Source organism: Penaeus japonicus, unplaced genomic scaffold, assembly GCF_977035675.1.
Source record: "Penaeus japonicus unplaced genomic scaffold, GWHDUDI00000001_assembly GWHDUDI00000025, whole genome shotgun sequence".
Taxonomy (NCBI): domain Eukaryota; kingdom Metazoa; phylum Arthropoda; class Malacostraca; order Decapoda; family Penaeidae; genus Penaeus; species Penaeus japonicus.
In genome coordinates this window covers 21428464-21440963 of record NW_028234427.1, presented here as the reverse complement: position 1 = coordinate 21440963, position 12500 = coordinate 21428464, and the positions used below count along the sequence as shown (strand labels likewise).

Sequence of the window (12500 nt, the reverse complement as noted above, 5' to 3'; positions counted from 1 at the left end):
TGCCAAATGTTTCTTTTTATGTTTCTAAAGTTTGGGAAGCGGTTCCAGCTAGTTTTAGACGAGCAGTTTTGTTTTAGATGCTATAGAGCTAAAGTACGGTGGTTGTATGAGCGTTCAGTTTCAAAACGTGAAATAAATCTGAAACTTTCTACAAATTGCAGATAAAACCTCGTGGGTGTTTCTTCACGTCCCCGTAATCCAGCCCTCACGTATTGCTCCAAACTCTTTCTCCTCCTCTCTTTCTATTGCACTCATTGCAGCTGTTGCTAGACCGATTTCCACGGAAGTTAGCTGTCTTCCTCTTTTACATTTACGTGTGTGGAAGTTGCTTTTGTGTGCATTCTTGTATTAGAAGTAATATTATAAATTTGTATTACATGACATTAAAGTGTTAACTATTTTTTAAAGTCTTGTGTTGTATTTTTTTTGCAATATGTTCTTGCCTTACTTCTGAGCAATGCGTTTTCTCTCAATGCTTTTCTCTTCCATCATGATGATCACTCACTGTCCGGAGCTACTGGTTAAGCCAAAATTGAAACAGCGAAAATGCTCCAGGGAATCAATCCTCTACAGCTACAAAGACAGTTCTAGAGGTTAACATTTTCATTCGTCCCCCCCCCCCCTCCTCGTTTCTCCAGTTTTGTCCATCAGTGTTGCATTCCTCCCTCCAACCTCCCTCTGTTCTTTTCCTCCTATCTATACGCCTCCTATCTTCTCTATCTTTCCCCAATTTCCTTCCGTCATCGTCTCATTTTCTTCTACCTTATTCCCTATATTTTTTCTTATCCCTCCCTCTCTCCAGTTTTGCCTCTCCTTCCTCCTCTTTTCGAATTCCCCACTTCCCCTTTCCTCTTGTGCTTCCCTCCTCTTCCTCCTCCCATTCTCCCTTTTGTCATGCATGCGGCGTGAACATGCACAACTTCCGTCCTTTATGATAAATACCGAAAGACCTTCGACTGGATTGCATGTCATTTGTCGAGTCATGCGTTCGCCTGCTTGTCATGCTGTCACTGCTGCTTTCAGTCGCTTGTTATCTACTCATCTACCCGTCTTGAAAGTCATCTACCGCTTATTATTTGTACTTCTGAGTTTGTATTCGTAGCTTCTCCCCCCCCTCCCCTTCCCCCTCAATTCGGCCTCGTGTTTAGGCCATTGGATTCTTTCTTTTTTTTCCTTTTGTGGTATTTTCCCTTGCGATGATACTCGCCGCTGCTTCCCTTCATCTCATACCTGTCGTGTCTTCTGCGCGGGAAGAGATTCCATATATTTATCAAGAGTAACTGTCGTTTTCTTATCGCTTCAACATTCCGCTTTATCTGGTGCCCGTTATCTCTGCATCCTCCTCTCACCTCCTCTGCTCCATTGCGCAAGTCACCCGCTAGACCTCCCTTTTTTCTTCTTCTCCTCTCTCTTTCTCTTCTCCTAATGTCATTGTGAGATTCCTCGATTTCCGTTCGAGGAAATCGTGGACATTGAGAGCGGTTGCGCGCGGCGCTTATCTTTTGTTGGTTATTATTATTTTCTTTGTTAGGAATACACGATGGTGAAGAGTGACCTAGTCACTGTATGTAAGTATATAAGTGTGTGCGTGTGTGTGTGTGTGTGTGTGTATGTATGTATGTATGTATGTATGTTAGAATGCATGTATCTCTACATATAAGAATTCAAATTTAAATGATTTTTAAATGTACATTAAGATTATACTTATAATTTCTGCCAAGGTTTAGAGGTGGAAATCAACGGTAGACAAAGAGCAACTTCAACATGGCTGTGGCAACGAACTCTGACCGTAGTGCCAATATTATTAGTTAATTATCACTTTACCTTTTGCACCCGTGAAACTTTCTAATATACTGATAATCATTTTATAACTGTGAAGTAACTTAATCGTTTCCCTTTTTCTATCTCATGTTTCTTTTCTTCAGTTCGTTTCCTCAACAAAACGACGTAGGAACGTATATTAAACAGTATATACTGAAGTTGCAAAAGGGAGTTTGATATTATGGGGTAAGATCACACAGCCTTTCGTCATTCCTTGCCTTTGTCGAGTCTGCTGTTATTATTACTGTCATGACTAGTGTTGCTGTTGTTGTTAACATTTTCATTCCTCCGATGAAGGCAGAGGTCTGTGGTTTTGTTAATCTATTATCATGATTTTATTGGATAGTAGGTTAATAGGTTTCGAGGCAGGGCTGCATGAAAAACTGCGGACGGATCGTTGTAATAATTTATGTCCGGGTCGGCCGGGTACCACTTCAATAGATTTTGATAAGCCTGTGAAATTAACAGCGACAGCGAAGTTGTCACAGCATTCTCTGATAAAGTAATGAATAGTTTGATCCTATAATCTGAAGGTAAAAAGATACCGAATTTCAATATCTTCCCCAATGGCAGTTCACTAGCACCGCAGTTGGAACATGTCGAGGGCCGAGACACGTTCTCCCGCAGCGCTGGAAAGCCCACAGTTCGACTCTGGCCTCGGGGATGTAGGGGTGTCATTTCTCGGTTTTTGTTTGTTTTGCGTGTGTGTTGTAAATTGGAATTTTAGCTGTTAGTTTATGGGATGATTATTGTTATGATAAATTAGTTGTTACTGTTTTGTATAATCTTTTTCATTATCATTTTAAGATAGATGAGGATAGATTAAGACTAGATTAGTGGGAAAGAGTAATGGACGAATAGTTTTTTTAGAAATATTGAAGGTGTCGGATATTATTATCGATTTTGGCCAGATTGAGTAAATGTGAGTAGACAAGGGAAGGCTTAGGAGGAGAACAAATAAAGAGAGGCGAGTAGATTAAAACTAACAGCAAATGATGGCCCTTTCAAAGCACTTCCAAGTTAGTGTCATCATTCTTACCGGACTTGTCACTTTCCTTCCCCTTTCCCCTATTGCTCGTTTCCCCCCCACGCGCCTAACCGCTGTCCCTTTGTCCTCGCAGACACAACCTGACGGTGGGGCAGGTGTCCCTCGTGTTGCCCCAACTGGACACCATGATGACCGTCCTGGCCGAGTCCTGCCCGACGCCGCTGCCCCCGTCGTCCTGCCCGCCCTCCAGGTACCGCACCGCCGACGGCACCTGCAACAACCCCGACCAGCCGCGGTGGGGCGCGGCCAACACGCCCTACCTCAGACTGCTCCCGGCTTGGTATGCTGACGGTAAGTTGGCTGCTGATGTTTCGCTCTCCCCCCCCCCCCCCCCCCACACACATTTTTTGTTTTCTGTGGGTGCTCTTCCTCCCTCTGAAACAAACCGTCCCTTTCTTCCCTCGGTTACGTCTCTCACCTTGTAAAATCCATTTTCATTTCTAATTTCAGACGAATCCTTATTTATCATGGTCTTTGATCAGTCTTTTATGATTTATGTGAAGGCTTTTAACCTTGGTGTCCCTTCTTGCATCATCAGCCCTTCACATCATAAATTTATATCTGAACATAACGTCACGTTGCTTCCCAGCGCATATTATAAACGTAAAAGACCCGAGACTCTTAATTGTTGTAGGGTGAGCAGCCCAGAGGCCATTTGCTGACCGTGTAGCGTGTCTGCTGACCCCCCTCCCCCGACCCTCCCATATCCCCCTTGCCTCAAGGCACCCCCACCCACCCCTCCGTGACTAGCAAATCATCACGGTGGTTGCCAACACTCTCGCTGTCGTTCATGCTCTCACTGTCACCTACATGGTTTCCCTCTCACTGTCTCGGCTGTCACTGAGACCGTCACCATTTCGTCCATTGGACGCGCTCAATTGCTCTCGCTATTTCAATTGCCGGTGAGGTGACGTCATACGGCACTGTCAAAACCATGGCCAATTTACTTATCGATTAATACTGTCGCAGTATTCTCTGCTGCCTATCACAGGGCAGCCGCTGCTACTTGCGTCGTCAGTGGCAAAAGGCGTCAAGTTTGGCGACGGTTTCCAGCTGACTTCTTGCAGTAATCCACGTCGTGAGGACGGCCGAGTGTCGTAACAGACCCCAGAGTTTGCTTGTGTTTTGCGGCATTGCGATTCTCCGTTCTAATCTATCTATATCAGTTTCATTATGATTTATTTTTGCTTTCGTGTCTCCGGCATTTTTTCTTGCAGCTGTGCGTCTGTTCTCGCTCTCTCTTTCGACGTCTTCTCGCACAGTCAAATTCTCCTATTGTTTTCACGTACTAAGGTCCTGAATGGTATCCATATTTAAAGTTACCCAATATGCTTCAGCCATGCTTTTTTTTTCTTTTGGCCATAATGGTGTTGACGCTTTTAGTTGTTGTTTTTTATGTTCTGTGGACATTGTTGTCACGGTCGTAATTCCATCCCTTTTACTATAAGGTGTGTTTTTGGTGGCACATGTTGATAATTTAGTCTGCAATTAGTTACATGTAGTCTCGAGTAACTGGCTTAGTGAACCACCTTGTATTCCCCATGCTTGTATATTTTTGGCTCGCGTATCGGAACCCACGTACTTACATAATGCTGCTAAAAATGAATGAATGAAAAAGTCAAAAAGCTCCCTCTTAGAATGAAGCAAAGAAGTCAAGAGGCCACACACAAATATGTGAAAATATCCAACACCCTCCTTATTGTCTGTATACATAAGACGTCATGATTCAAAAATAAATACACGAAATTGCTAATCACGGGTCCCAAAACTCCAATTATCCGCAAAAAAGTAAAGCATTTCCCAACTTCTTCGGATTATACGATGAGAAAAACGTCGCGATGTTGTGAAACAAGCCGTAATTGCGAGGAAACGGTCATGAAGAGCGCACGAGGAGAACGGCCTTGTATGCGCATTCATGTGGAGGCAATCGACCATCGCACCTTTTGTAAGTCTACGAATGGCATATTTCACCAAGCAGACTGCTCTTCCTCCCAGATGATCACATTAGTGTCTTTCTGATAAAGATACCAAAATATGGGAGCGCAGTTCGAGGGACACTTGAGATACATTTCAGCAAAGCTGAGTATGAGTCGCTCTCTGGACAAACTGACAACTTGGCCAGCGAGAGAGCCGCGAGCGTGAAACAGAGTGCCTTCTGTCCGGCCAGGGTGATCACCGGAGCACAGCCACGTTCCCTCCAAGTACCATCCTTGAGCAACTACCAATTACATCATTACTGGCAGTCTGCCGAGTGGAACAGCGCCGCCCCCTCGCCCTCCCACCCTCCTCCTCTACCCACCCACCCTACCATTCACCTGGAGGGGGGGGGAGGCTCCCTCTTCCCACGTGTATATGTTAACGGAATTCCTCCTCTCGCTTTCATCTGGATTAGGCAGTGTGTGTGTGCTTTTTTCACACACACGCACTCTCCTCTCTTCTCATCTCTCCTTTCCTCTTCTCTTCTCTTCTCTTTTCTCTCCTCTCCTCTTTTCTCTCCTCTCCTCTTCTCTCCTCTCCTCTTTTCTCTCCTCTCCTCTTTTCTCTCCTCTCCTCTCCTCTCCTCTCCTCTCCTCTCCTCTCCTCTCCTCTCCTCTCCTCTCCTCTCCTCTCCTCTCCTCTCCTCTCCTCTCCTCTCCTCTCCTCTCCTCTTCTCCTCTCTTCTTGCTTTTTCCGTCTTATCACACTTCCGCCCTCCCTTTTCTCTTCGTCACATATAATGAACCAACAACATAAAAACATAATTAATAGATTATCATAACCACCGACTAAATAACCCTATTTTCCAGGTGTTTCCTCTCCTCGCGCCTCCCTGGCTGGCACGCCCCTCCCGTCAGCCGCCCGCGTCTCTGAGGCCGCCCACTCCGGGAATGTCCACACCCACGCCCATGTGTCACTCCTGGCCTCGGTCTGGGGCCAGCACATCGCCCACGACCTCTCCCGCACCGTCGTGGCAGAGGGCGTCCGCGGAGAGAGGGTGAGTGTCGGCGGCTCGCCGAGGCTGACAAACCAAGTGACTGCCTGACAGTCCTCGTCGGTCAGAATGTCTTGCTCTCGGACACTTTTCTCTATTTCTCCATTTATTCTGTTTCGTGTTTTTTAACAAGAATCAAATCGGAATTGATGCACACACAACTAAACGAAGGTCCTGAGTCTACGGAAATACTTTCACCCTCGCTATCAGATGTTGGTTTTAGAAAGCTCGGAGGAATCCAAGTTTAGATAACAACTAAGTTAGCATGACAAATTTTTAATACGGGTGTAAACACAAGCTTATATTCCGTCTTTAGCGTTTTCATGTGGATCTATGCTTCTTTTTGTCCAGCTTCGTTGCTGTGGAGTGTCCGAGCCCCACCCAGAGTGCCTGCCCATCGTGTCGAGCGGGCAGTGCGTCGAATATGCCCGCTCCGCCCCCGCCACCACCACCGACTGCGCCCTCGGTAAGTGTCCAGCGTCCAGCGCGAGCTTTTCGGAGTCCTTTTGCTCTTGCAGGAGGCCGAGCTCAGCGCAGTGGGAGTAAATAGGAAACCCTTCCCAGTTCACGTTAACGTCCTCACGAGGATCGTTGCAGTTATCATCAGTGTTGGTTATTTGTTATCTGCCTTTTATTGAACATCAACATCATCTCTAAATGAAAGAAGAAGCAAAGAGTATAGTGACCACAAGATTATTGTAGTTGTTGCAATGACTTGCATTATTCCCTGCGGAAGCGACCGCGGGTTGGTGTTAACATACATTGTAATATTTTCACACCTTAGCTTAGACTTTGATAGCGTGGACGTTACGCTAGATTCTTTTTAGGACGTTTCCGAAAGTTGTTGGAATTCGGACTGGGCGGGTTGAGGCCATGATTGGGTTAAGGCCATGATTGGGTTGAGGCCATGATTGGGTTGAGGCCATGATTGGGTTGAGGCCATGATTAGGTTGAGGCCATGATTGGGTTGAGGCCATGATTGGGTTGAGGCCATGATTGGGTTGAGGCCATGATTGGGTTGAGGCCATGATTGGGTTGAGGCCATGATTGGGTTGAGGCCATGATTGGGTTGAGGCCATGATTGGGTTGAGGCCATGATTGGGTTGAGGCCATGATTGGGTTGAGGCCATGATTGGGTTGAGGCCATGATTGGGTTGAGGCCATGATTGGGTTGAGGCCATGATTGGGTTGAGGCCATGATTGGGTTGAGGCCATGATTGGGTTGAGGCCATGATTGGGTTGAGGCCATGATTGGGTTGAGGCCATGATTGGTTGGACCGCTAAGACCCTGATTGGCTTTATATATATCTGTCTGTGAATGGATGAGATTACTAGGTCTTAATTTTGAATTTGGTTTATTGGATATGGAATGATGGACTGATCTTTGCGGAGGCAAACTAATCTATCCATGAATTTATATAACTGTTTGAATGAATAAGTAAAATCAAGACGTATTTATTTGGCACATTATGTTACATTTCAAAATTCTAGCTCTAAAATAACGTATTAAAAAACTTCCACATCCACAGGTGTTCGCGAACAGCTGAACGGCGCCACCTCTTTCTTGGATGGGTCCGCCATCTATGGATCTTCGAAGAGGGAGAGCGATGCCCTTAGACTTTTCGAGAACGGTCATCTCAAGACACAAGCTGACTGGCTGCTTCCTCGTGCTACGTCCCACACATGCAAAGACGCTATGATGTAAGACTTCTTTTTTTTATGGAACAATGATAATGGTAAACAGAAGGGAAAGGCAAATGAGAGCAGAAAGATCGGTATTTTGAAACAATAGTCATGATTCTTTTTTTTTTCTTTTTTTTTTTTATTTTTTTTTTTGCCGCATCTACCCATAGTTTTAGCTAAATGCTATAGTAATAATTCGTCATATGCCAGCAATGTCATAATTAGTTTCGCAAGCCAGGCCCAGGAGTAGCGTCAGCCTCCAAGATATGCGCCATATGTCTGGGAAAGTCGCTTACGTTTGCAATAGTTTCGTTTACTTAGACATCTGACTTGTGCAGGGCATGACAAACACAAATGTTAGACATATATAAAGTATACAGTATTTACTTACAGAAGTGTGTATGTGTTTGTGTGTGTTTGTATATATGTATATGTATATTTATATGTATATATATATATGTATATATATATATACATATACATATATACATACATATATATGTGTGTGTGTGTGTGTATGTTTATTTGTATATGTATTCTTATGTATCTAAATATATGTATGTATATATATATATATATATATATATATATATATATATATATATATATATATATTTATATATGTTATTCACATTCATATTTATATATCTATATATCTACGTCTATCTATCTATATTTATTCATTCATTCATTCATTCATTCATTCATACAGATACAAATACAGATACAGATACATATATATATATATATATATATATATATATATATATATATATATATATATATATATAATATGTGTGTGTGTGCGCGCACGCGCGTGTGTGTCTATGTATATTTATGTCTGTATGTATTGAACAGATTTTTAGATGGAGAGATGTTAGATATTTTCATAAAGCATATTTACATCCAGACTCACACCCGTTCGTGTTTATAAATATCCTGATGAAAGTCAACAGAAAGGCAGATCAGAATTAGCAGTTGCAAAACCTAACCGAGGAGTGCATTCTTATCGCCCTTCACCGAGTGTCGTAGTTTTATTCCTTTTTGCCAGTCACGGCGTTACAACATGTGTTGATGTGTGCAACTCTCCTCCCGCCTTCCCTGTTCTCCCTTTACCGTAACATTTGCCTTGCGCCTCGCTTGGCTGCAAGTTGATTTGAAGATGGGGCGGGCTTTGTTGTTTGCCTCATATGTCATGGACATTTTGACATGTGTAGAACTTACCTTGATGTTCGTAGACATTGCCTATTAGGATATACGCGAATGCATGTATTACTCTAAATATTTTCCTTTCTAGATACATGAATATAGAAATCATTCGTTGTATATGTATTCTTTATTCTGTAACTTAGTCATTTCTGTCATGAAATAGATAAAATGAATATTCCATTTTAACTGTGGCTTTCAGGTGCTTCCTGGGAGGCGACCTCCGGCTCAACACCCACGCCGGCCTGGCTGCCCTTCAGACGCTCCTCGTACACGAGCACAACCGCATCGCGTCCACGCTCTCCGAACTCAACCCGCAGTGGGGCGACGACACCGTCTTCGAGGAGACTCGCGCTATCGTGTCAGCACAGCTCCAGCATATCACTTACAAGGAATTCCTGCCCACGCTGTTAGGCATGCAGGTGAGAAATCCGAGTGCAAAGGAAAATTAGAGTAGATGGGAGGCTTAAATGTTTAACACGTATTCGTTGATAAAATGACTGAAGATCCACCATACATACTTTATTATGTTGAAGCAGCATTCTGGAATTTAGACTTTAATGGATTAATCAGTTGTTAGTTTCATACTTTATTATTTATTATTCGTAGAAAATATATGTAAAATGTTTTCAATATATAACCCAACCGTGTAGATGATTTTCGTTGATTTGCATTGCAGGTTGTCGAAGAGAACGAATTAACTCCGCTGGCAAATGGCTTCTACCACGGCTACGACATTACCATTGAGCCCGGCGTTTTCAACTCCGTAGCAACATCTGTGTTGAGGCTCGTCCTGACGCTGCTGCCCGACTTCCTTCCCTTTGGCCATGAACAGCTTCCTCTGGCCATGACTGCTCTCAACATGTCCATCTTGTATAAGCCCAACGCCTACGAGCAGCTCGTCAAGGGGATGGTCGCCTCCAACGCCCTCACCTTCGACCCCGCAGTAAGCTCTTCTGTGAGAGGATACTTGGGCGGCATTGATCTTGTGGCCCGAGCAGTCCAGAATGGGCGTGACCATGGGCTTCCTCCCTACGTGGTATGGCGCCCACTCTGCAGCAGACGACCTGCACGCAGCTTTGACGACCTGTCAGACGTAATGGACCATGATCAGATCGCTCGACTTCGCTCCCTTTTTGCCGATGTCGCCGACATCGATCTCTTCACTGGGGTTATCTCTGAGCGGCCTTTGGACGGTGCCTTGGTGGGCCCCACCGCAGCGTGCCTGCTGGCCTTGCAGTTCAAGGTACTGAGGCAGACTGACAGGTACTGGTACGAGAATGACATTCCACCGGCCGCCTTCAGCAAGGAGCAGCTCTTTGAGATCCGCAAAAGCACGATGGCACGTCTAGTGTGTGATAACGTTCCTGGACTGGACGGTGTCCCCCGCTCAGCCTTCCTAGCCCGCGACCAGTTCCTTAATGCCCCAGTCCCTTGCACTGACCTGGACTCCATGGACTTGGGAGCCTGGAAGACTCGTGGCAAAGTGGTGCTGGCAGAGGACATCCTCCACAGCGTCGTGGCGAAAGGAAAACAAGTCGTGGAGAAGCGGCGGCAGATGGAGAAACGTATCTTCGAGAAGGGTCTTGTGGCAGGCTCCAAATCCCCAGTAGGCTCTGCTTATGCCAACAACAAGCCTAACCCCACTTCGCTTATCCTCGCCAACACTTCAGTTCTCCTTGAAGCTACCAGCCAAGAGCTCATGACTATCATGCATGACAGAAGGGTGCGACGACAGATCCAAGGCCTTGGTAATGAATTCGATTCTCTAGACTTGAACTTGCCATCTGTGGATATCTCTGGGTTAGTCCCCCCAGCGCCTCTTATCCGTCAGTGCCGCGAGACTGAAGAGCACCGGTCATGTGACGCCCGTCATCCCTTCAGGACCATCAGTGGCCACTGCAATAACCTCCGTCGTCCTGACTTCGGCCGCTCCAATACCGTCTTTGCCCGGATGCTTCCCGCTGGCTACGACGATGGCATCTCGGCATCTCGAACCCGCTCTGTGACTGGCAGCAGCCTTCCTTCCCCTCGAACTATTTCCACTACCATCCACAACGACATCTCGCATCTCCATGCACGCTACACTCTCATGGTCATGCAGTTCGGACAGTTCTTGGATCACGACATCACATTCACGCCAGTCAACAAGGGATTCCAGAACTCCATCTTGGACTGCCGGGATTGTGAATCGCAACAACGGGTCCATCCCGAGTGTCTGCCCATCCCTGTTCCCGACAATGACCCCTACTATCCTTCTGTCAACATCTCGTCCGGACGCCCCTTCTGCATCGCCTTCACCAGGTAATTTTAGCGCTAAAACAACTATTGTTTTTTGTTCACCTGATGTTTCAGTAGGTATTACTTTGTCTCAATAAGGACGATGTGGGTTGATCAAAAGCGGGTTAATCATTCTTCCAATGATATGTTCTTTAATTTTGTCAGGTTATTAGAGTAAATAATTCTTATAAAAAATCATTTGATTAACATTCATTGTTCGTCCATCTCTCTTCCCTAAATGTATCACGGTAATATGAACATATGTATGCATGACCATCCTCCCACAAACAGATATTGTTTGAGATATATGTCTGCTCTGAGTGAATCCTAAAGAGCAGCAATATAATAAACGAGCTGTTGCGATTTCCTTCAGATCCCTCCCAGGCCAGCAGACCCTTGGCCCTCGTGAGCAGATCAACCAAAACACGGCCTTCCTGGACGCGTCGCACATCTACGGCCAGGAGCTCTGCGAGGCACGCGAGCTGCGGGGCAGCCAAAACGGCCATCTCAATGTCACCAATCATCCTATCCGCGGCAAGCCTCTTCTGCCACAGGTATCTGAGCTGATTCCTGATATAGAAAATAATCCTTCAGTTGACGAATTTTGTAACACGTACATTCACTAAATTTCTGTAAATTTCCGTTGAAACTCGTTCACAATCCTGTCTCAACCTTCGCCCTGTGCAGGAGACTGGCAACCCTGAATGCAAGGCAGATTCCGGCCGCTGCTTCAGGGCTGGCGATTCGAGGTCGTCCGAGCAACCTGGCCTGGCTGTTGTCCACACCGTCTGGATGAGGGAACACAATCGCATTGCCGATGGGCTGGCAAGGGTAAGTTACGTTGATTTTCTGTAATCTTGTATCTGAATATTCGGTTATTGTGTCAAGGGCCTTTCTGTGCATGGCTAGAATCATGTAATCAACGACCCTTCCCCGCAGGTTAATCCCCACTGGGACGACGAGCGACTTTACCAGGAGGCGAGAAGAATCGTTACTGCGCAGTGGCAACATGTTGTGTATAACGAGTTCTTGCCGCGCGTCCTGGGATGGAATGCCATGCAGCTCTACTCTCTGAGGCTGAAGCCGGAAGGATACTATACAGGTTGGTTGTGTTATTCATAACTGTGCATATACATGCAAATTGAGGTCCACTAACGAATACCATATGCATTCATGTCATCTTTTAGTTCTATATCAGTAAATACTGTCGTTTTGACAAATCATCTATTCTACATATTCAGAACAAGAGAATGACACAGAAGCAATACAACTGTACCTTTCCAAGCAGGCCAGTCCACAAAAGCCTTACCCCCCCCCCTCCTTCCCTTGCAGAGTACGACGCCAACTGTAACCCAGGAATCCTCAACGAGTTCGCAACGGCTGCCTTCCGCTTCGGCCATTCGCTCATCCGGCGGACTATGCAGCGCATGGACTCCACTTTCAGGGAGACTCACGTGGGCGTCCAGCTCAGAGAAACTTTCTTTAACCCTG

At 45.5% G+C, this 12500-nt stretch overlaps 1 protein-coding gene across 2 annotated transcripts in view; it reads left to right on the top strand.

Annotated features, from left to right (window-relative positions):
• LOC122256320 (uncharacterized) overlaps positions 1 to 12500 on the top strand; it is a 58197-nt gene that overhangs the window by 43186 nt on the left and 2511 nt on the right. For both annotated transcript variants that reach the window (XM_043020918.2, XM_086551460.1), the window contains exons 4-13: positions 2943 to 3160; positions 5656 to 5843; positions 6192 to 6306; positions 7370 to 7541; positions 8932 to 9151; positions 9409 to 11033; positions 11383 to 11563; positions 11697 to 11840; positions 11949 to 12111; positions 12342 to 12500. The exon at positions 12342 to 12500 is cut by the window's right edge and continues 7 nt beyond it. In XM_043020918.2, the coding sequence (XP_042876852.2) occupies positions 2943 to 3160; positions 5656 to 5843; positions 6192 to 6306; positions 7370 to 7541; positions 8932 to 9151; positions 9409 to 11033; positions 11383 to 11563; positions 11697 to 11840; positions 11949 to 12111; positions 12342 to 12500 (3185 nt within the window). The remainder of the gene's footprint in view (positions 1 to 2942; positions 3161 to 5655; positions 5844 to 6191; positions 6307 to 7369; positions 7542 to 8931; positions 9152 to 9408; positions 11034 to 11382; positions 11564 to 11696; positions 11841 to 11948; positions 12112 to 12341) is intronic.